The following is a 25,633-nucleotide window of genomic DNA, read 5'->3' as shown; positions in this document are numbered from 1 at the left end:
GCATCGGACGCCTCTTCAGGGACCGCGGACGTGGCAGCAGGGGTCGGGGCACTTGCGCGGGCCGGGGCATCATTCGACTCACCCGTTGTTGGTAGCACTGGGGTCTGCGTCGTCGCCATCCCGCCTGACACTCGGCATGCAGCTCTCCCTTCATAGGCCCGAACCGCCGCGGTCAGCTCCTGCAGTTCCATCCGTTCCTCCCGAATCTGCTCCACGACCCGGGTCTCCAGCCGGTTGCAAAACTGGGCCAGCTCTCGGTACCACCAGGCAGCGGAGCCTGGTTCTGGGTTCCTGCGGTCAGACGCCATTTCTTCTGCGCCGTCTTCTGCACGGTCTCCCAGCAGTGGACTCTTCGCTGCCTCCTGTAACAAGCTGTCCAGTTTCTGCTCTGCCTCTTTCAGCAGCTCCTCTCCCAGCAGCAGGCTTGTGGCTTCCTTTCCTTCCCGCCGTCTCTCGACGCTTCCACTCTCATAGCTGGCAAGGTCAGAACTCTGCAGGGGATCTCTGGGTAGCCACACCTCTTCGTGGGCGGTAACTTCTTCCAGCGCGGGCTGCTGTTGTTTTTCAGCGCGCTTTTCATGGTGGCAATATGGCGGCGCTTCCAATTTTTCAAGCGGACCGCCCAGGCACATGGTCACCTGTCTGAACAGGTCTAGTCCTTATCCTGTTCGTGACGCCAGATGTGAAGCCCCGCCGGTGTAGTATCGGTGCATACCTTCAGGGACTCCACGTAGCTGGTGCTGGTCACAGGTAGGGAATCTTCAGTTTTTGATCGTGACGCCACTCTCAGTATTTGCGGTCAGAGGGGACCGCCACTGCAGGTTAGAGGACGCCTGGGGCTGATGGTGGGTGCAGTCGGGTGTAGTAGCCTCCTGAGAGTGAGGCAAGCCCCAGGGCCCTTTGTAAAGCTGTAGTACCACAAGTCGCAGAATGACCACACACAGGCAGAGTGTCTTTCAGGGTTTTTACTCACTTCAGGTGGCAGGGTGAGTAACCCGGGCGTAGCTGGGATGAACCAGGTGGGAACCAGGTATCCTTCCGGCTGACTGTATGAGGGTGACTACAAACTCGCCTTCCTTAGCCCTTGGTGGTTTGGGGTGACCCCGACTTTGAGTCCCTATGGGGGTCACCCAGGGAAGATGCTCCAAGCCTCTCTCCCCTTCTTGTGTTGCCGTGTGCTTGTTCCCCGGGCCAGGCCACTCCAGCCTCTTGCCTCCTGTGACCTATGGGCCCTACTTGCGGTTACGTGGCTGCGGCTTTTGGTTGTTGTGGTGTGGGCTGTAAGAGCCCCACACCGGCAGGTTTAGCAGGGAAAGGTGAATCTATCCTCGCTTCGGGATCTGCCGCCCGGTTGGGCCTGGTGCTCTCTAGAAGTCTCCTTACTTCCCACTCCGTTGCACTCGCTAGCTGAAGCTGGCTTTCAGGCAGCACTTCTAGTTGACCGTTCTCCCCCGTCTGTAGCCACTGCGCGGGCGCTGTTAGACAGCATCAGCCCCACAGGTCTGCTCCTCACTGAGCCCTCTGGAGTTCTGCTCTAACCGACTCACTGCTCCTCCTCTCCTGTTCTTGCCTACGCCACCTAGCAACCAGACTCTCCACCACACCCCTTGAGAGGAGATGGAGGCTTTTTAACCCCCTGCCACTATTCCAGTGGAGGTATAGGCTTTGCCCCCTCCTGGGATCCCCAGGGGTCCTCTCATGGGTACATGTGTGAGACCTGATCACTATGCGCCTGTGTTCCACACCCCGGTCAGCCTTCTGGATTACCTGTATTGTACTGTCCCCAGCATGGGTGCAGTACTCAGTGGTGCCTGACCAGGTCAGGGGCGCCACACTGACACATAGGCTAATATTGGTCCGAGTGGAATGCGATGTTTTGTCGCATCCCACTCGCTCCGTTTTTCATGCCGTGTGTCTTAGGCCTTACTGTGCTGTTTGATGTAATTTTATTAAAATCACTATTTGCAACAGATCTATCAGTTTTCTGAATCTTCAGCTGTGAATAACTACACCCACGCTACTTATGAGCAGTTTTCTGCCCATGTACAGTGTACTAGGAAAGCTGCCAATCAGTGGAGGGGTCAAAGTTGCGCAGAGGTCATTAATATGCTTGACTATATGGCAACAGGTTTGCTAGTCCTCTAGTGAAAATATGCTGCTCATAAAACTGTGATTTTATCAAAACTTCATCAAGGAGCCCAGTAAATGATACAGTACTGGAATTACTGTCTCTATGTCATGCTATTCTCAGATTATGTGGAAAAAATTGGTGACAGATTTCCTTTAATACACTAATAAATATTGGCCCCATTGAGGAGTACCAACTGCACAGCTCTTATGGGGAGCCTTGCTGTAAAGTCTCATTAGAGTTACTATAATCGAGTAGTTGAGGAAAATTGTCTGGAGTTATTCACTACTTTATGTTTTCAGAAAAATTGCCAACTTGCCTTGTGAATAGTGATGGGCGGACCCGGACTGTAAAAGTCCATATACGCACGGGTTCAAAAGAACCTGTGCACTGACCACGGGCCCGGAATTCTCATGGAGATCCGGGTAATGATCCGGATTTGGCAACTCAGGTAGTAAAAAAAAATAATATAGCAAATGCTTTATACTTGCTAGTCTCCGCTCACACTGCTTCTGGGCTGCCACGGTCCTTCACTTGTGATCACAAATAACCTGAGTGATGTCACTGCTCATCACTGAGGCACAGTCTTTGCTTGTAGCCCACAGCATGCGGACATGTTTTGTGTCCGCGTGCTATCCCTTCAGAATGTATGTAGCAGAGCTGGAGTTGTTGTGACACCTCATGTGGATTACGTCGGATCTGCAAGGGTGTTTTTGAGGTTAATAAAGGGGTGGAGGTTTTTTTGTATTTTATTTCAAATAAAGGATTTTTTTGTTTTGTGTTTATTTTTTTTCACTTACAGATTAGTAATGGGGGGTCTCATGGATGCTAATTAGGGATCAGCGAATGTATTTGCGACAATTCGGTATCTGACGAATAATGGGGTATTCGAGATATTCGCTATTCGACAGCTAATATGGTATTCGCTTCTATACTTTCATTTTAATTTCTGCCTTCTTGGAGCCTTTTTTCAGCCAATGAACACATCTGATGTTGCTTGCCCTCACAGTATCGCCGCAGCCATCTACGTGGTAGTCTTACTGTGATTGGCTTAGCCGCTCAGCGTCATAGGGGCTATATAAGGCTGCCGCCATTTTGTGCACGCATTCATTCCTGAGCTGGCGGTGTAGATAGACTGTACTGTGTGCGGGAAAGCATTTCTACAGCCAACTAATAATAGTCCTTCTAAGGGCTGAAGATATTTTGCATTAGCTGCTAGCGGTGTGTAAATCGTAGAACCAGGTATAGGGACAGTGCAGTGCGTTGTTTGAGATAGCGTTCCTGCTGCACAATCCAAAATAGTCCTTTTAATGGCTGAAGATAGTGTGCATTAGGTGCTAGCAGGTGAAGAAATCGCAGAAATAGCTATAGGGTCAGTGGTAGTGCATTGCTTTTTTCAGTGAGATCCGTTCCTATTTTAAACCACTTAAAAAAAAATCCTCTTATTAGTGCTGCATACGGTTTGATACTGCAGTGTGTAATATAGGGAGAGCTTTTTCACTGGCAGAGAGAGATTTAAAGCTGTCCTGACATCTGCTACTAATAATCAACAATCCCAGCACTGCTGCATCCCTTGTGGGTGTTCTACTGGGAATAGGTATTACAACTTCCTAAAAAATGTCTGAAAATTGACAAAACAACAGGTTCAGCTGTAGTGTAGTGCCTGTCAGCCACCATCTCAATTCATACCAGCGCAGTTGCGTCCTTGTGTTGGCTTCATAGTGTACATAAACTCCATTGTACACTACTGCTAAAAAAAATAGTGTAAGTTTATTTAATACATTTTTGCACCTTGGGAATATTCCTTCTTTGATTATTTCCTGCTCTTATTAAAACACAGTGTCAGTGTTCCAAAATTTTAATTAATACTCGGTGTCAGTGGCTCTAATTTTGCCTGAAGGCCAATGCCTTACTAGAAGCAACCAAGCATACTGGTGGCGGCTTCATATCCTACAGAACCTACATAGTGCCCTGCTCTTACTAAAACACTCTCTGAGTGCCAAAAACCAATACTAAAAGAAAAGTGTTGTCAAACCCGGTTTTCTTTTGGGGCTGAAAGACATTCACAACATCTTTGTAGACTCCTCCAAGTGGTACTTTGTCCAATAAAGGTACCTTGTGGTTTTTAGACTTACAGAAACAGCTATCATGGGAAACTATTAACACAAGTTTAACAACCCGGCATCAGTGTCATTCCACTGCCTGTACAAAAGATCACGTTACAGTATTCACCTTCAAATAATCAAACCAAAAAAATGGGAAAAAGAGGCGGTAAGGTCCGTGGATGAGGTGGTAGTGATAGTGGAGGTTGCCCAAGCAGTGTGACTGAGCCAAAGAAAAGGGTTCCTGCTTTATCTACCTCTGCCTTCCTATCCCAATTTTCTTGTCCACGTGGGAAACCACTCTTGCGCCCTGAACAGTGCGAACAGGTAACAAGTTGGCTAGCAGAAAATGCCTCCAGTTACTTGTCGAGTAGCAAATCCCAAGGGTCCACACAGACATACTTGAGTAGCCCAGAGGCTGGCCCATCGAATCCTCAGCCTGGTCCTCCTTCCTCATAACATCAGTATTCTAAGGAAACATATGACCCCAAAGCAGGTTACTCTGAGGAACTGTTTACGGGACCCTTTGACCTTTCTTGCCTCTCACCGTACAACACCACCAATGCAGGTGAGGCCGTGGTGTGCAGTGATGCATAGATCTTTGAGCACCCAACGTCAGAAGAAAGCCATGTTGTTGACTGTGACATGCTGGGCAATCAGGTGGCAGTGTTGGAGGATGATGAGACACAGTTGCCCTCAGGTCAGCCTGAAACCCCCATTACCGAAGATGTTGACCTTCAGGAATTTGAAGATGACCTCGTTGATGATGAGGTGACTGATCCAACATGGACAGGTGGCATGGATTGCGAGAGCAGCAGTGCAGAGGAGCATGTGCCCATAGTCCGCAAAAAGGCTGTAAGAGATAGGGTTTTGACCACTGCCAGAGGTCAATCAACTGTGCACATGAATCCACCACCTCTGGCATCTCAGAGTCCATGGGTCTGTGCACCACCTGTGCCATCTCAGAGTCCAAGGGTCCGTGCACCACCTGTGCCATCTCAGAGTCCAATGGTCCAAGCTGCGATTGTGTGGGAGTTTTTTTCCAAGAGTCCTTCAGACCAAACGGTTGCCATTTGTCAAATCTGTCAGACCAAGCTTAGCAGAGGCAGAAATACTTCCAGCTTTGGCACTTCCACCATGAGAAACCATATGTTAGCCAAGCACACCACTAGGTGGTTGACAGCTCTAGATGAAAAACACAATTTCCAGACTCAAAACTCTGCCACTTTCCCTGGGCTGCCTGCTTCCTAAACTGGTGTGCAAGAAGGTGGCGCTGATGCCTCCTTCTCCCAACCTGATGTTGGCCAAACTCATTCATCAACGACCACATCCGCTTCGGTGTCCCAGCGTTCCGTTCAGTTGTCCATAACACAGACCTTCGAAAAGAAGGAAAAATACCATGTTACGCACCGAAAGGCAGAAGCCATAACTTCACACATTGCACGATTGATAGCCCTTGAGATATTGTTGTATTGGTTTGTGGGACCAGAGGCTTTCCACGACCTTTTGGCGGTGTTAGAAGAACATCGTTACTCTGTGCCTAGCCGCCACAATTTTTTACATTGTGCCATCCCCGCGCTCCACATTCACTTGTCCGTAAACATCAAACGGGCTCTCACCAACGCCATAACAGGGAAGGTCCACTTAACCACAGACACGTGGACAAGTGGAAGTGGACAGGGACGCCATATCTCACTGATGGCACACTGGGTGAACCTGGTGACTGCTGATAAAGAGTCTGAGCCGGCAACATCCCATATAATTCCCACACCCAGAATAGCGCGCCCCACTTCAATCACAGTTTCAGTAGCCTCCTACACAGCAACAACTCCTCCTCCTTCTCTTCATCTAGCTCCTGTGCATCCTCCTCAACATCTTCTGGTGTCCAACAGTCAACATCATTCCCCAGCTTGGATCTCTGCAGCACTGCCTCGGCTAAGTGGCAACACGCACTACTGAAGCTCATCTGTATCGGTAACAAATCGCACACGGCACCTGAGCTTTTGAAAGCGATAACTGAGCAGACAAATGAGTGCCTTGCACAGTTGAACGTCCGTCCAGGGATGGTAGTGTGCGATAAGGATCGTAATCTGGTGGCGGCTTTAAAGCTTGGAAAGCTTGTACACGTTCCTTGTATGGCCCATGTTGTAAATTTAGTAGTTCAGCACTTTCTGAAGAAATACCCTGGGATACCAGACCTGCTTACCAAGGTACGACGTATTAGCGCCCATTTCCGCAAGTCACCTATTTTCAGCTGGCCTGGCAGTGCTGCAGCAGCGCTTACACTTGCCTCGTCTCAGACTAATATGTAACCTCCCTATGAGATGGAATTCATCCTATCATATGTTGGCCAGGATCCATGAGCAGCAGAGGGCAGTATCCCAATTCCAGCTGGAACATGCCCGTCAGACGCAGCTGCCAAACATAAGTACTGCAGAGTAAGTGTGCATTGCAGTCATTTGTCAGGTCCTAGAGAATTTTGATTACTGTACCAACATTGTGAGCAGTAATGATGCTCTTATCAGCATTACCATTCCACTTATTGTTTATTTAAACACTCTCTGGATGGTCTGACTGAACAAAGTGTTAATGCACCCGAGGTGTCTGTGGGTCCAGACTTCACAATGGTTGCTAATAATCCGCACAACCTCGGCCAACAGGCTCAGGCCACCTTTGGTCAGCATCATGAGGATGAGGAGGATGATGAAGAACAGGAATGCTTTGAAGTTGATAACCAAGGGATTGACAACCCAAGCTTCAGGGCTGTCCAGCATGGATGGCCTGAGGAGGAGCAGGTGGAGAGAAAGACTGAGGAGGAGAGAAGTTTTAGGGAGACAGAATGTATTCTTAGCAGGGACACACAAAGGGACACATGGCACAGTTCATGTCACACTGCCTTTCTCATGACTGTCAGCTAGTCCACATTTTGGCAGACAACGAATACTTGTTATGTACCTTCTTTGACCCACGCTACAAAGACAAATTCGCTTCGCTACTTGTCGAGGCAAATAAGGATTGTACTACGGAAATATTCAAGAGGGCTGTAGTGGAGCAATTGATGAAACGATTACCCTCAGATCATGCTGGCGTCAGAGCTAGCGTGTAATCTCACGCAACAGTATTACAAGAGAGGGCTACGCATAGTAGGAGCAACACAGGCGGGAAACTAATGTGCCAAAACTGGTCCATTTTCCACAAACAGAACCAGATACCGCTTGGGGGAACTATGACAAGGAGGGAACACTTAAGTAAGATGGTGAGGGACTATGTAGGTGACCATATCAGCGTGCTTTCCGAGTCTACTGTTCCTTTTAACTATTGGGTTTCCAAGCTCAACACTTGGCCAGACCTCGCCTTATACACTCTGGAAGTGCTAGCTTGCCCTGCTGCGAGGTGTTGTCTGAGCATGTTTTCAGCTCAGCGGGGTCAATAATAACAGATACTCGCACACGACTATCCACGGAAAGTGCAGACAGTTTGACGATGATCAAAATGAATCAGAGATGGATTGCCCCAGAGTATCTCAGGCCGCCTGTTAACAAGACCCAATAATAAGTGTGGCCCCAAAATTTGGATTTCTTAAGTTCAAATAAGTTCCATTGTTTCTCATTCAAGACTATTTTGTCTTCTATCATCGAATGAGACCGCATGACTATTCTAACTTGTTATGCTGCTGCGACGTAATTGTTTGGCCCAGTCACCCAGGGCAATATTTTTCAAGCCTTTGTACATTATGCACTTCCACAAGCACTGTCGAGGCTACACTGTCTATAACAATTGGTCAGGCAGTCTATATTTGTGTTCTTTATTGATGCTGTGCTCCACGGTGTGTTATAGATGGCACCCTACAGAATCAGAATTTTTTTAGCTTTTGGCATGTTAGGCGCTGTTGCTTATCCTACCAATTTTTCTTAAAAACAGCTGTTGGGAGCGGTTGGGAGTACCTTCTGATACTGTGCTCCATGATGTCTGAACCATTATCCCCTGGGTAAACTGAATTTATTAAACTCCTTGGCATGTTATACCCTGTTGCAAATCCTACTGTTGGGAGCTGTTGGGAGTACCTTCTGATGCTGAGCTCCATGGTGTTTGAACCATTCCCCCCTGGGGAAACCGATTTTTTTGAAATCCTCAGTGTTAGCTAGTGGAATAAAGCCTGAGTCCCAGAGTGAAACAACTGACACTTCCACGGTGCTGCATGCCTCACAAACTGTGGTCTAGGAAGCAGGCGATGATACCTCCTTCTCCCAACCTTGTTTTGGTCAGATGCAATCATCATCAATGACATCAGCTTCGATGTCCCAACGTGGCATTCCTTTGTCCATATAACATACATTACTGAATCATTTGAATAGAATTTGAATAGAGGGCCACTTTAGCCAGTGGTGTTGGTGGAGGAGGAGGAGGAGGGCAAGGCCAACACCCAAATGGCCACATTGGCAATAGCACTGTAAAGTGTTACGGAATATATATTCCAACTTTCACACTAATGATACAGGGGATGCAGAAAACTACAAATGACTACCATCCCTCCCCAATGTATGTTACAGGGCCCACCTGAGAGCCCTAAGAAGTCTGAGATTTAAGGACAGCCAGTGGCCCTTCCTACATTTGAGTAGAGGGCCACTGGAGCCGGTGGTGCTAGTGGAGGAGGAGGAGGGCAAGGTCAACATCCCAACGGGCACATTATAGCTGACCTTTTAAAGTGCTGTCAAATTTGTCCCAAAAAAGGAGGTGTGAGACAGACACCAATATAATGTACAAGTTACAGCCCTTTCTAATCGAAAAAGAAGGAAAAATGTAAAAAAACGAAACGTGTGAACATATGCTAAAGAGTATTTTTTTTGGGAGGTCGTGGCTTGATTTGACGTTTTATTATAATGATTTAATTTAATCGTATGAACGTATATCTTACCATCATATAAAAATAAACACCAGACAATAGACAGTGATTGAAAAATATCAAAAGGATAAAAATCAAATTTGAATATCAAGATTTTCTATATATGCAATTGCATTATCATTTACAATATGGAAATCCTTCTTGTCACCATGGTAGGATCTCAGGGGGCACTCCTCAACAATGTGCTGGATAGTTTGACGATCTGCTCCACAGTCACAGGTCGGAGAGTCATATTTTCCCCACTTATGCATAAAATCTGCACAGACGCCAAAGTTTGTTCTGATACGATTTAGAGTAACCCATGTTTTCCTTGGTAGATTGAAGCCTGGTGGAGGGTTTTGTAAATTAGGGAACATTTGGGGATCACCTTCTACTACATTGACCCAAAGTTCTCGCCATTTCTCCTCTAAATTGAAGTTTTGTTCATGCAAGGTGATTGCAGTTCGGATGGGTGGATGTCTTGATTTCAATCGTTGTATTGTAACATCTCTGATATTTTGGTGTATTGGAAGTTTTTCATTATTCACTACTTTAGTGTACTCTTTAAGTAAGAGCTTTTGTCTTCTTAGATTTGCGGGTGCGATATGACCCAGCACAGGTAACCAGTGAACAGGTGTAGGTCTAATAGCACCAGATTTTATACGCAAAGAGTTGTTCAGCTGAGTGTCAATTAAGTTTACATGACAGCTATTTAACCATGCTGGAGCACAGTATTCTGCAGCAGAGTACACCAGGGCAAGAGTAGATGTTCTCAAAACAGATGTTGCCGAGCCCCATGAGGATCCACAAAGTTTCTGAATAATATTATTACGTGCTTTCAGTTTCTGTGCCAATTTATCCAGATGGGATTTAAAAGTTAGACTTCTATCAAGGGTTACACCTAAGTACTTAGGATTGAAATTGTGTTTAACAGATTGGCCTTCAAATTGTACTTTAAGTTCAGTCTTGGCACTTGCATTGTGTAAATGAAAGCAACAAACTTCCGTTTTTGATGGGTTAGGTTTTAATCTCCATTGTCGGAAGTACTTTCCCATTACACTAAGATCTTTTGTAAGAACGTCCTCTGCTTCCTCCATTGTTTTGCTTACCATAGCAAGTGCCCAGTCATCGGCATATCCAAATTTCCGTGACACTGTTTTAGGAATATCAGCTAGGTACAGGGCAAACAGGAGAGGTGCCAGCACTGATCCCTGGGCCAGTCCGTTGTTTAAAGATTTCTTACAACTGGTTGAATCGCCCATAATAAGATGAAAAGTTCGATTTGCAATCATATTGTTCAAGAGGTACATCATTTTCTTACATGGAATCACCTTCAGAAATTTATATAAAAGTCCTTCCCTCCACACAGTATCATATGCAGCAGAGAGATCGATAAACGCCACTGAAACTTTCTTGTTCTTCTGGAATTCAGCTTCAATAAGAGTTGTCAAAGCTAAGACTTGGTCACTACAGTTTCGAGCAGGTCTGAAGCCGGCTTGCTCTATAGGTATTGAGTCGAAAATCTTTAGACTGATCTTGTTATATATTAAGCGTTCTAAGAGCTTATATAAGCAACTCAACAAGGCAATGGGTCTATAGCTTGATAGATTATCTTCAGGCTTCCCAGGTTTTAACAATGCAATTATTTTGGCATGTTTTAATTTACTAGGGACTTGAGCATTCTCCATAATATCTGAGAAGAACTTTGCCATCCATTTTTTTGCATAAGGTCCACAGTTTTTGAGAAATTCAGGATGGATCCCATCAGAGCCGGGAGCTTTGTTAATTTTAGTTTCAGCAAGGGCGATTTCAATGTCACAGGTTGTAAAAGCACGTGAGTATTCTTCAGATGGTGCCACTGATGATTTTAGTAGCTTAAACTTACTTTTAACTTCTATGGTATTATAATGATTAGGCACTAGAATCTGTATCTTAGCAATTTCCCCTCTTAATTTGGTTTGAAAGCTGTTCTGGCGACTACGTAAACGCCACGTGCTGCACTGACTACGTTATTCAAAGACACCAGAAATACAGTCAGGCACCTTCTACAGGCTATGCCCATACTGTTTTAGCCTTTTCCCATCAATTTCAGCCTTTTCCTCAGTCACCACAGGTCACCGTTGGGTCCAACGTAAAATTATTCTGGTTTCCCATAGACTTACATTGGGGGTCTAATAGCGGCGAGGTATTCGGCGAAGCGAATATTAGGGTATTCAATCTAGCGCTTAGTGGCAGCTGTGAGCTGTAAGCAACCTCTTATTTCCCCAATTTCCACCACATTAGGGCAATTGGGAAGAGCCAGGTAAAGTTTTCTGGGATTATCGCATCTAATGGATGTGACATCTGGGCGGCTGCAGACTGCTACTTTTAGGCTGAGGGGCCCCCAATGACCATGGGCCTTCCCAGCCTGGAAATACCAGACCCCAGCTGTCAGCTTTATTATGACTAGGTATCAAAATTGGGGGGACCGCATGCCATTTTTTAAAATGATTTATTTACATAATTAAAAGAAAAACAACGCATGTGGTCCCTCTTGTTTTGATACACAACCAAGATAAGCACACGGCTGGGGGCTGCACCCTGTACCCGTATACTTTATTTGTGCTGGGTATCATAATATGGGGGGACCCTATGTCAATTTTTTAATTAAGTTATTTATTTTTACACCAATATAAACACACAGCGTCTCTGGTTGGTTACAGTAAGACATGCTGTCACACAGGGTGGGGGTGCTGTCTGACCTCAACGAATCAGAAATGTCGGGACTGCAGGTGGGTGGGGGAAGCAGTGCTCATGCATGATGGTAATGAGCAGCCCTGGAAGTAGTATGAGCGGCCCAGAAGCAGTGTTACAGCTGCACGGAGACTGTAGTATAAGGTGCTTGCTGCAATTGTCCTATCCTTTCTACTACTATTTTTAAATGCATGATCCATAGACTTATATGGGAACTGGCATCCAGCCATATATCTGAGATCAATTCCTGACCTGTACCGGGTTTTTTTAAAAAAAATCCAGTTGGTCCTGCGGATCATGTGTATCTGTGGGTCCGCCCATCACTACTTATGAACACAAATTGTAAAAAAATAAGCTTGGAAGCTTTAAACTTAGAGAAGCAAATAGAAAAATTTCCAGCGTCTCCAGAAGATAAAATAACAATTTCTTTATTGATGTAAAAATCTTCTTACCATCCGATAAAATGACATATGAGGAAATATGGACATGTGGATAGAGGAGCTCTTTCCTACGCGTTTCACCCTGTGAAGGGCTTAATCATGGAATGCATATAAAAGGTCTCAAAGCGAGTATTTAAATGCAATGCACGTCAAAAAACAGATGGTTCAATTACATGGAACACACCCTTTACATTCAGTATAAACAGCATTGAATTTGAAACAATATGAAAAAACAAAAAAGAAGAAAAAATTAGAAAATACAGAGACCAACACACAAAAAGGGAAAGAAAATTAACTAATCACTCCCCTTGTGTATGAATACAGACAGATCAGAACAAAACCGAAAGTATGAATGTAACAGTTAAAAACAAACTTTTGATGCTAAAGAAAGCTATGATATATTTGTATTGAGTACAAAAAGGTGTTTCTTTATAATATAGTTGTATGCAGACAGAGAAAAACGCATCTGCGATATAATCTTAGCGTAGAGAGGAAAAGACAAAAAATATGCAGTATTTCTCTGCACATATCAAAAAATACCACTAAAAAGTTGAACACTCAAAGAGCCCTCTATTAGCGGGAGACATGAAAGACTGTAGATTACAATAGATATTAAAAACTCAAATGAAAAAAAGAAACATTATCTGCAATAATTGCAATTTTATCATCTAATATAGTGAGATGTTTATCCAGGTTTTCTTTAAGTGTAGTCAATTCAGAAAAATCCTTGAATTTATCCAAAGCAGATTCAGTTGTAGCAATATCATTTTTACAGGTTTCCAGTTCTTTTTCTTCATATTTTACAAAAAGCTCCATAAGCTGTATCGAACATTTAGAAAGTACGGTGTTCCAGTCATTCAAAAAAGTCTCAGTAAAAGAGGAAAAAGTGGGAGTTTTTATAATCCTTAATCCACGAGGTATCATACCTTTATCAATATATGAGCGTAAAGAGGTGGAATCCCACCACAGTCTGGCTTCTTTAGACTTACTCTTTTCCAATGATCTGTATAATGATAAGAGCTCCTCATTGTCCTTAGTAACAGCCTCAGTCATAGTCACTTCAATACGTGAGTTGAAGATGGAATTAAATTTAGTTCTTCTATGTAGGGGTGGATCCATATGGAGTGGAATTGTGTGGATAATAATTTCCACTAGATTCACAAGATAAGGGGTGTAGGGGGAGCACGAAACAAGTCAAGTGAAATACAAAAAACAGAGGATTTTCAGCTCACCCCTCTTCACTCCTAATCTCACCCCCGACGCACGGAAACACCCTGACCCGGGTGTGTAATCACAGAAGCAAATAGAAAAATTTCCAGCGTCTCCAGAAGATAAAATAACAATTTCTTTATTGATGTAAAAATCTTCTTACCATCCGATAAAATGACATATGAGGACATATGGACATGTGGATAGAGGAGCTCTTTCCTACGCGTTTCACCCTGTGAAGGGCTTAATCATGGAATGCGTACAAAAGGTCTCAGAGCGAGTATTTAAATGCAATGCACGTCAAAAAACAGATGGTTCAATTACATGGAACACACAATTAACATTCAGTATAAACAGCATTGAATTTGAAACAATATGAAAAAACAAAAAAGAAGAAAAAATTAGAAAATACAGAGACCAACACACAAAAAAGGGAAAGAAAATTAACTAATCACTCCCCTTGTGTATGAATACAGACAGATCAGAACAAAAGCAAAAGTATGAATGTAACAGTTAAAAACAAACTTTTGATGCGAAAGAAAGCCATGATATATTTGTATTGAGTACAAAAAGGTATTTCTTTATAATATAGTTGTATGCAGACAGAGAAAAACGCATCTGCGACATAATCTTAGCATAGAGAGGAAGGGGAGGGGACCATCGCAGAAAGATTCTCAACAGAGAGTTTTTCTGGATATACAAATTAGGCACCAGAATACCGCATGGTATGAACAAGAGGAGGGATCTGATCATGCAGTACTCATAGCGATCTTTCTCCCCACTACCTTGCTAGCATGTGAGTTTCTTCTGACTCCAGCTGTCTGAATTTTTCTTTTTTTCATTTGAGTTTTTAATATCTATTGTAATCTACAGTCTTTCATGTCTCCCGCTAATAGAGGGCTCTTTGAGTGTTCAACTTTTTAGTGGTATTTTTTGATATGTGCAGAGAAATACTGCATATTTTTTGTCTTTTCCTCTCTACGCTAAGATTATATCGCAGATGCGTTTTTCTCTGTCTGCATACAACTATATTATAAAGAAATACCTTTTTGTACTCAATACAAATATATCATGGCTTTCTTTAGCATCAAAAGTTTGTTTTTAACTGTTACATTCATACTTTCGTTTTTGTTCTGATCTGTCTGTATTCATACACAAGGGGAGTGATTAGTTAATTTTCTTTCCTTTTTTGTGTGTTGGTCTCTGTATTTTCTAATTTTTTCTTCTTTTTTGTTTTTTCATATTGTTTCAAATTCAATGCTGTTTATACTGAATGTAAAGGGTGTGTTCCATGTAATTGAACCATCTGTTTTTTGACGTGCATTGCATTTAAATACTCGCTTTGAGACCTTTTGTACGCATTCCATGATTAAGCCCTTCACAGGGTGAAACGCGTAGGAAAGAGCTCCTCTATCCACATGTCCATATTTCCTCATATGTCATTTTATCGGATGGTAAGAAGATTTTTACATCAATAAAGACATTGTTATTTTATCTTCTGGAGACGCTGGAAATTTTTCTATTTGCTTCAGTGATTACACACCCGGGTCAGGGTGTTTCCGTGCGTCGGGGGTGAGATTAGGAGTGAAGAGGGGTGAGCTGAAAATCCTCTGTTTTTTGTATTAAACTTAGAGAACACTTTATTGTACATGAAGTATGACATGTTAACTTTTAGAGATATTGTAAAAGTGATATGAGATGATGCTGTTTTATGACAACTATATTTTTTTAAAACATAGATCAGAATAATGATGAATGTTGTTATGAATCAATGGCGAATCATCATGAAAGAAACATACAGGAAAATCAGGTACTCTTTTCACTCTATATATTTTATGTATATTAATTAAAGTACGGTATTTGCTGTTTGGTTTAACTAATAAAATGTATCTTAATCCTATACAATTCAGCAGTTCATACACATTGTACATGACCTTGTACGATTTCTTATTGGGTCTTTATCAGAATGGATCATAATTCGGTATGGATCTATAATTCTGTAAAGTGCTAGCAACTAAATGAATGAACCCCCCAAAAAAACCCAAACCAAATCTGCATTCTTTTTTGTATTTCCTTTATTTTAAAGGAATTGTCCACTGGGACAACCTGTTTCCATTTCCCATGTATGCCCCCATTAAAACAAAAAAGGTTATTCTTGCCTTCCATGCTAGCGCTGTTCCATTGGTGTTGGCAGTCGCTCTCCCGGGGATTCAAGTGAGGCTGTTACATCACATGAGCTCTGCGCCCAATCATCGCTTGCCTCCTTCTCCCCACCTGCGTACATATAAGTAATTAACAGGAATTGAGCATCCAGCTGCAGATTTTGCTTACTGGACAGTGAAGCAGGCACAGCTTCCTATGTAAACTGTACATTGAGAATAATCTGCTAATCAGTGGTGCTGGTGGGGTTACACAAATTAGCCTGGCTCATCTGCAGGTGATATGTCCTCCTGTAGTGTTAAGCTCCTGCTGCTAAAATACTGATTGTATTGAATCTGCAGCATACAGCCTAATAAATGGCACTTCCCTGGGATCAGGGTCTCCTGCCTTACATTACACTGCACTGAGATAGAATAACAAAAACCTGCTGACAGATTCACTTTATTGCTGTGCACAGGGATCAGAATAAATGAATACATTACTCTTTGGGTAGTAATATTTTAATATCTTATTGAACACAACAACAATTTCCAAATTTTTGACAATAATGAGTTAAATAGAACAATTTTTTAACTTATAACATGAAAGTAAAGTTACAGTAACTTTATTTGCAAAATATTCAGTTTTACTCAAATTAGTTATTCAAAAAATGAATACATTCCACTTTTACGACTGAACTCTATCACTCACATAAGATGGACAAACCAGGAGAGGTGTGAACCCTGCAGTTCACAAGCCCCTATTTGGACTTGGAGAAGCCCTAAATCTGACCTTGGCCTGGCTATTTATCTGTCTGGCAGTGGTCAAAGCACTGACAGTTATAGCTTGGCTCACTGGGGTGTTTGCTCTGTGTTCTGATTTTCTTATCTTTGTTGCCTAATATTGGATTTACCTTTTGACTACTCATTTCAATTACCCCTTTTGCCTTGACACTCTCTGACCTTAGTTACCTTACCCTGGACTTTGCCTCTGACTATCCATTTGTCTTATCCTTTTGTCTTTGATGTACTCTCCTGGCTTTTAACCTTGGACTATTTGACTTCCCCGTCTCACGACTAGAGCTGCTTGGACTCACAAAAAAATGGCGAATCACTGCTCAATAAAAAGAAAAACACGATCTGCTGTGGAATCCGGTGCCCATATACGTCTATGGGGACCAGAATCCGGAGATTAAAAACATTGGTGGAAGGGATAAGGGGGTAGCAGCGCGTGCGGTATACTCACCCAGACTGTGTCATGGCAGCAAACTCCTTCTGGGTCACGCTTTTCCTTTCCGGTGCCGACAATTCAATATTCACTGTTTTGCCCACCCACCGGCGCGTGTAATTGGTTGCAGTTAGACGTGTCCCCACCCTGAGTGGCAGTGTGTCAGCTGCCTGCAACCAATCACAGGTGCCAGGATGGTCAGTGGACGGGGAAAGCAGTGCAAGTGTCTGCAGGTCAGTATGTGAGCGTGCATGTACCTAGAAACACATGCATGCTCCTATCAGAAGTGTGCGCGGCTGTACCGGTGATACAATGTCAGACTCGTACAAGTCTGGCATGACATCACCCGGCATGGCCTGCCGCTCTCTGAACATGAGCGTGCATCTACCTAGAAACACATGCACGCTCTTGTCAGAAGTGTGCGGCAGAGCCGGTGATGCAATGTCAGACTCGTACAAGTGTGGCATGACATCACCCGGCATGGCCTACCGCTCTCTAAACATGACCGTGCATGTAGACAGAAACACATGCACGCTCCTGTCAGAAGTGTGCGCAGCTGTGCCGATGATGCAATGTCAGACTCGTACAAGTCTGGCATGACATCAGCTGGCACGGCCTGCCGCTCTCTGAACATGAGCGTGCATGTACCTAGAAACACATGCACGCTCCTGTCAGAAGAGTGTGCGGCTGTGCTTGTGATGCGATGTCAGACTCGTGCAAGTCCCTCACAAGTGTGATTCCGGCCTAAGAGAAACCGCATGTGGCTTTTTTTTTAATTTAAATAAATAATTAAAAAAACAACCAATGTGCGGTCCCCCCTAATTTTGATCCCCAGCCAACAAAAAGCCAGCTGGGGGCCGGATCTGGACTCTTGCAGTCCGGATCCGCTCAGCCCTACTCACGACTTGTCCATGAGAAATGACTTAACCTCACAGCCGCTTCCTGCCTGCATAACAAAGCTGACTGGGTCTACTAGGATCTAGTATCTCCAATTCTCTCCCTATAGTCAGCAACAACATGACTCATTGGTCATTAGGAGAAAATGAAATTAGCGCTTCTTTACTGTATACAAAATGCTTGTTAATGCTGTGCATACAACAATCAATAAAAAAAGGCAATAAAAAAAGCACCTGTGCCATCTCTATGGGGAACTCAGTTGTGCCTGACAGATGGCTTCTCACGCCCTCAGCTCCGTGATCATCTGCAGTGGCTCTAGTATGCAGTGACATTTTAGAAAATCACTGAAGAGTAGACTGCAGACCAGCCAGATTTAAAGTCTATGGGCGGTCCAGATGTGGTTAAAATTCTGTTATTACAGTGCATCACAGATCAATCTATTTACAGTCTTAATAGGAATCTGTCAGCAGGCTTTTGCTCTGTAAGCTGAAGACAGCATGATGCAAGGGTTAACACAGAGAATTCAGGGATGCCTGTCTTGTCAAGGTCTTATCTGTATTTATTATGTTTGTTTAAGCAGCAGGACATAAGATGGACTTATCATTGATTGGACTACATTATCACAGGCATGGCAGTCCAACATGCCCCCTCCTCTGATTGACACCTCACTGTCAATGCACAATCTCTATAGAGAGCCTGGTGTGTGAGTGAGGGCAGCTCTCTCAGCTCTGCTAAATGGCTAAAACTAAAAATTCTGATTGTGTCAGAACGGCTGCACCCAGAAATCTAAGGGGTACTTTGCACGCTGCGACATCGCAAGCCGATGCTGTGATGTCCAGCGCGATAGTCCCTGCCCCCGTCGCAGCTGCGATATCTTGTGATTGCTGGCGTAGCGAACATTATCGCTACGCCAGCTTCACATGCACTCACTTGTCCTGCGACGTCACTCTGGCTGGCGACCCGCCTCCTTCCTAAGGAGGCGGGCCGTGCGGCGTCACACGACGTCACACGGCAGGCGGCCAATAGCAGCGGAGGGGCGGAGATGAGCCCGGATGTAAACATCCCGCCCACCTACATCCTTCTGCATTGCAGCCAGGACGCAGGTAGGAGATGTTCCTCGCTCCTGCGGCTTCATACACAGCGATGTGTGCTGCCGCAGGAACGAGGAACTACATCGTACCTGTCGCTGCACCGGCATTATTGAAATGTTGGACCCTACACCGATGATACGATAACAACGCTTTTGCACTCGTTAACCGTATCAAAAAGGATTTGCACACTACGATATCGACTGCGACGCCGGATGTGCGTCACTTTGGATTTGACCCCAGCGACATCGCACCTGCGATGTCGTAGTGTGCAAAGCCCGCCTAAGTGATACATTGTTAGATTCCTTGTCTCTTTGCCTACATAATTCTGCTCTCAGATGAGGTAGCAAAAACTTGCTGACAGACTCCCGACGTGACTGCTTGATATCCTATTTGTAGGTACTGTAATATAGTATACAGTCATGGCTGAAAGTGTTCCTTCCCTTGAAATTGTTTAAAAAAATAAATATTTCTCCTAGAAAATTATTGCAATTACAAATGTTTTGTTATACACATGTTTATTTCATTTCTGTGTATTGGAACAACACAGAAAAAAAAAACAGAGAAAAAAGTAAATTGGACATAATTTCATACAACCCCCGCCCCCCAAATCGGCCAGATTAATTTTTGACACTTTTCCTACGTTGTGGGTAAACAACTTTGTTTCAAGCTTGTGATGCTCATTCAAACTCGCCTATTGCAAGTAATAGGTGTGGGCAATATTGAAATCACATCTGAAAGCAAATAAAATGGGGAGAATTTTACTCAGTCTCTGCATTGTGTGTGCCATACTAAGCATGGTGAACAGAAAGAGAAGAGAACTGTCGTCTGAGGACTGAAGAATCAAAATTCTTGAAAAATATAACAATCTTAAGGTTATAAGTTTAGTTCCAGACATTTTGATATTCCTTTGTCCATGGTGCACAACATAATCAAGAAATTACAACGCATTGCACTTTAGGTAATCTCCCTGGACGTGAACAGCAGATAAAATTGATGAAAAGTTGCAACACCAGATAGTCCATATGGTGGATTAGCAGCCCCAATCAAGTTCTAAAGAAATTCAAGCTGTCTTGCAGGTGCAGAGTGCATCAGTATCAGTGCGAACTATATGTCAACATTTGAATGAAAGGATACGCTATGGTAAGAGACCCAGGAGGACATCACTCTACTGTTTGCCAAAAATAGAATAAGGCCTACAAAGAAGAGAACATAGTACTTACAGTTAAATATGGTGGAGGCTCATATTTGTTTTCGGGTTGTCTTGCAGCCTCTAACACTGGATGTCTAAACTGTGTGCAAGGCATCATGAAATCTGAAGATTACCAAAGGATTTTAGGTCACAGTGTAGTGCCCAGTGTCAGAAAGCTGGATTTGCTTGCTAGGTCATGGGTCTTCCAGCAGGACAATGACCCCAAACATACTTCAAAAAGCACCCAGAAATGGATGGAATCAATGTTCTGAAGAGCTCTGAAGAGGCCAGCAATGAGTCTGGACCTAAACTGCATTGAACACTTGTGGAGAGATCTGAAAATTGCTGTTGGGAGAAGGCACCCCTCAAATATGAGAGACCTGGAGCAGTTTGCAAAAGAAGAATGGTCCAAAATTCCAGTTAAGAAGTATAAGAAGCTTGTTAATGAATATAGAAAGCAATTTATTTCAGTTATTTATTCCAAAGGGTGTTCTGCCATAGGATAAGCTGAGAGTGCCAACAATTTTGTCCAACCCATTTTTTTGAGTTTTGTGTGAAATTCTTGTATTTTCCAATACAAACAAGGAAAATAAACATGTGTATAACAAATTGGCAATTGCAATAATTAATTTTATGGAAGTATTCATTTTATGGAACAATTTCAAGGGTGCCAACACTTTCGGCTATGACTATAAATATATGCAATGGGGGTCACATTAGAAGTGCTGATCAATCTGCAGGTAACGTGCCACAGAGCACATGCTGAGTAGATTGATATATATAGTTCACAGGGAAATAATTTAGTATAACGTGTTTTATTAACTGAAAATTCTGCTCATTCTGTCATTTCAGTCAATTGGATTGTGGTTTGGATATTCATGTGACCTTTGCAGCTAATAAGCAGCCGCAGTGGTGACCATCGTGATTTGCGGATGCTGTCACATATTTATCTGGATTGAGCAGGAAAGGCAGAGTTGGTCTCTGCACTTTTTGTTCCATCCTGATCACATGCCTCTCTTGCTGGAAGAGAAGGTAGGGGCCTGGGCTGCATCACACAGACCCACTGAGGAAGTGGTGGGCCCCTGTGCAGGAATGACCCGCTACATGAGCAGTAGTTGGCACAATACACTTAGGGATACTTTGCACACTACGGCATCGCAAGCCGATGGTAGCGATGCCGAGCGCAATAGTCCCTGCTGCAATATCTTGTGATAGCTGCCGTAGCGAACATTATCGATACGGCAGCTTCACATGCACTTACCTGCCCTGCGACGTCGCTCTGGCTGGCGAACCGCCTCCTTTCTAATGGGGTGGGTCATGCGGCGTCACAGCGACATCACACGGCAGGCGACCAATAGAAGCAGAGGGACAGAGATGAGCGGGACGTAAACATCCCGCCCTCCTCCATCCTTCCGCATAGCCGGCGTGATCCGCGGGACGCAGGTAAGGAGATGTTCCTCCCTCCTGCGGCTTCTCACACAGCGATGTGTGCTGCCGCAGGAACGAGGAACAACATCGTACCTGTCGCTGCCGCGACATTATGGAAATGACCGACACTACACCATTGATACGATTTCGACGCTTTTGCGCTCGTTAATCGTATCAAAAATGATTTACACACTCCGATGTCGACAGCGACGCCGGATGTGCGTCACTTTCGATTTGACCCCACCGACATCGCAGCTGCGATGTCGTAGTGTGCAAAGTACCCCTTAATTCACTATGTATAAAGATACTGTATGATCACATAATTTATCTAACAAACTACCAAGTTTAATGTTGGTACATTTATGAATGAGGGTAATGTAATATTTGCATGGAATGGAACACTTGGCCACCAGAGTCAATGTTATGGGTGGGCCCTTGGCATCACAATCCGATACTGGGCCTGGTTAATGTTAAAACAGGAGCATTGGGGAATAGGTAAAGTGAATATTATTTATGTATTAATGGTATTCTACCTTATGGGAGATTTTTTAAAAATATTTTTGCAGCTTGGCAATTCCTCAAAAATTCTGTGTTATTTATTGTGCTGTTCATTATTTTAGCTGATGGATCCAGAGGAACAGATGTGCTATGCTGATCTTGATCTCAATCCAAAAAGACCTGGTAAAAGTCGAAAGAATAAAGCAAAACCAAAGAGTATCCGGACTTTTAAAGAAGTGGACAGAGCAAATGTTATGTTATCTAGATCCAGCATTTACCTGAACAGTGAGCAGCTTTCAGCAGAATGTAGAGGTGAAGAAGAGCTGATTCATGATGACCCAGTGCGGATTTACCATTTGATGAAGAAGACAACAAACAATCTGGATACTGAAGAAGAAAATCAATCTCATTGGTCAAATTAGAAGCTATGGATTAACAGGGCTATATCTATATACTCTTCAATCAAAACAGTGTAAAACACCGACAGCACACAACACCAAACGCAAAACTGTCATGTGAATGAGGTTTTATGAGAATAGTATGGAATGAATGAAATGTGGGGCCTCAAAATATTGTATTATGAACTGTGCGTGAAGATAAAGGGAATATACAGTATGTGTGCATTATTTATAAGCTTTGAACAAGGGCTGATAACTGAAGATTAATTCACACATCAGTGTCAATCTTTCAATCATAGTATCTCTCTGTAAATTCCATTCCTGGCTTTGTCATACAACTGATGGAAAAATACATACATGTGAATAAGGCCTTACAGGGTAGTAAGTGGAAGAACCATCACTTTACCATATGGCCTTCTACAGGCCTTGCTAAATGTTGTTGTATTTAATCCATCTGACACTTGACCAAGAATAAGTTAATTTATCTAGACGCAGCCAATATGTACAGCTGTTAGCCTGAAATATAAATGGTATCATGTGAGATAGATACATATAGATCAAGTAAGAAACCAAAGTATAGATAACACATGTCCTATAACACACAAATGCAATTTTTCATGAATTTTTATTTCATAAATCAATAATACACAAACAATAAGCAACTTTGTAATATTTTTTATCAGAGAAATCTGCTTCTTTCTCTGCTAGAATTGATCAGTCATTATCAAAATGATCAATTCTGAGGTAACATCCGTATTCAGTGAAGACTTTCCTAGTACTGAGAGGAGATGGCAGATACTGATGAGATTCTATAATGACGGGAAGAGGTAGGAGCTAGAGGCAGAGGGAGGAGTTAGAGGTAGAGGGAGGAGCTAAAGGCAAATCTCTGCCCCTCCCCCGCTTCTATCAGTAAGGCCGATGTCACACTTGTGAGTACCTCGTATGTATCTCGCACTATTCTCGCGTTGCTTTATCCGGCACGGACTCACACTCTCCTCACAGGAGCGGGTCGTTGCATGCATCTCTATGCAACTGACCCACTCCTGTGAGGAGAGTGTGAGTCCGTGCCGGATAAAGCAACGCGAGAATAGTGCGAGATACACGCGAGGCACTCGCGATTGTGACACCGGCCTAACAACTGCCATCTCCTATCTTTGAAATAGGAAAGTCTTCACTGAATACAGGTTTTACTTCAGCTATATTGCAAAATTGCTTATTTCATGTGTACTGATATATGTTATGAAAATTAAAACAACTATTACGCTTTAAGAATGTGAATTATGTCAATGAATGAATAGTGAGATGAACCATGCATAATAAAATGTGTCCATCATAATACATGTGCACTATACACAGGAATTTTTGTAAGAAGCTCCAAAAAGGTCTTTATCTCCAAATTGCAATGTAGAGCTGATGAAAACCCATCTGATGTTTTGTAGAACTGGTACTGAAAGGTTCACTCTTTATTCCTTTTATTTAATGTCCAAATTATCTACATATTAACCAACTGTTACCATGGTGTAAGAAAATTATCAAGAAAAAAAAATTAAAAGGGTTTTCCCACAAACAAGGTTCATTTTAAAGTTGATTTTATTCAGTTGACTTTGGAATAATAATTTGCACAATAGGATGTGTTTAAAAAAAATATATTTTTTTCTGAGATAATCTTATAAATGTTCCCCTGGTGTGTATAGAGTAATGGTCATGTTTGATCCGTACAGGGACATGGTTTGATCATAACGTATCTCTTGGGCAGCAGAGAACGCAAAATAGGGTATACAGATAGCACAACACGGGATCTCAGCTGATTCTTTTTGTGAGTAAAACATTTATCTGCTTTTTTTAAAAATGTTATATCTCAAAGAAAGAATTATTTGTGATCCTGTGCTGTAATGTTTGTATACTTTATTTCCTCCCTGGCCCAGGAGATGTGGTATGATTAGTGATGATCAAACCCGTGGATTTTCAGGTTCGTCGACCAGCAGTGGAAAAATAAAAACGGGATCAGCAAGCGAACTTGACGCCGAACTTAACCCCGAACAACAATCCTCATACAAGTCAATGGGGGCGACACGTTTGGGCTATAAAATGGCTGTAAATTGGCCGTACTAAGCTCTAGGGGACTGTGGTGGAAATTAAGTGGTAGCAAGAGCAGGATAGTTATACATACCGTATTTCCCGGTTTTTACCGGAGGATCACACTACAGTCAGATTCTCTTCCGGACCCACTAATTAAGGTTCATGAATATTCAATGCTTCCTCTACCCACCCTCTGCCAATATCTGTGATTGGCTGCAGACACGCCTCCCACCCTGTATCCACATTTGTGATTGGTTGCAGTCAGTTGGCTGTATTGTAGGGTAAAAATAAATAAATAAATAGTTTAAAAAAAAAAGACATAGACTCCTCCTATATTTTGATAGTGAGCATGGAAAAAGCCTCCCATCCTGATAATACCAGCCCCCACCTGTCTGCTTTACCGTGGCAGAATATAAAACATGGGGAGGACTCTACATCTTTTTTCCCCACTAGTTTGATATCCTGCTACAGTAATGTGCCCTGCAAACCTAACATCCATAGCTTTGCTAATTTCTATTAATCACCTCTATCAGCATTGGAAAGAGGGGTTCCCTTTAACATGCCATTTATACTGCATGATGAACCCAGTAAAAGAAAACAAAAACTGAATGAAAGAAATTGTCTTGAACATGCCAGTGTACTATATTTTCATGAAAAAATATCCAGCCACAAGGTTATCGGCCACAGAAGAGTGATACATTACAGCTTGCTGTCTATTGTGCTCCTGTTAACTCCTTGTCCACTTCAGAAAGTGCCTACAATAAGCATATGAATATCAAAATTGGATCATGGTGCAATGGGAGAAAATTATGTGGTTTCTTACAGCCTGGCCCCAGTGTGCAAAGTTTGAGGAAATCCGGAGCTACTGCTACCTTTAACTGTATCGGCGTGCACAAGTCGCTTTAAGCCTGTGGTCTACAGAACAGCAGGATGACGAATTGGCCAATCGCTGGTGCACACACAGGACGTCAGAATACCGATCAGGACTCTGACATCCTGTGTATTTGTCGGTGCCATGACACCAGCACGTTGGTGTGCCCAAACCTCGCTGGTGGACTCATCAAGATACTTAATTAGGTGAGGACATGATGTTTTTTATTTTAATTAAAAGTTGTGGTGTGACCATAGGCATATATTAAACAATGTGTTTCCTATACAGTGTGGGAGACCCTGAAGCAGTGTTGGGGGCCTCA

At 43.2% G+C, this 25,633-nt stretch overlaps 1 protein-coding gene across 1 annotated transcript in view; it reads left to right on the top strand.

The window, feature by feature from the left end:
- The window catches only part of TRAT1 (T cell receptor associated transmembrane adaptor 1), a 41,612-nt gene extending 18,313 nt beyond the window's left edge, over window positions 1-23,299 (top strand). Inside the window, exons 4-5 of the mRNA XM_075334298.1 lie at window positions 15,234-15,304; window positions 22,086-23,299. Coding sequence (XP_075190413.1) covers window positions 15,234-15,304; window positions 22,086-22,385 — 371 coding nt within the window. The 3' untranslated portion in view covers window positions 22,386-23,299. The remainder of the gene's footprint in view (window positions 1-15,233; window positions 15,305-22,085) is intronic.
- Window positions 23,300-25,633: the final 2,334 nt, after the last annotated feature.

Source organism: Anomaloglossus baeobatrachus, chromosome 2 (genome assembly GCF_048569485.1).
Source record: "Anomaloglossus baeobatrachus isolate aAnoBae1 chromosome 2, aAnoBae1.hap1, whole genome shotgun sequence".
Taxonomy (NCBI): Eukaryota; Metazoa; Chordata; class Amphibia; order Anura; family Aromobatidae; genus Anomaloglossus; species Anomaloglossus baeobatrachus.
The sequence above is the reverse complement of the archived record's forward strand: the minus strand, read 5'-3'. Positions and strand labels throughout refer to the sequence as shown.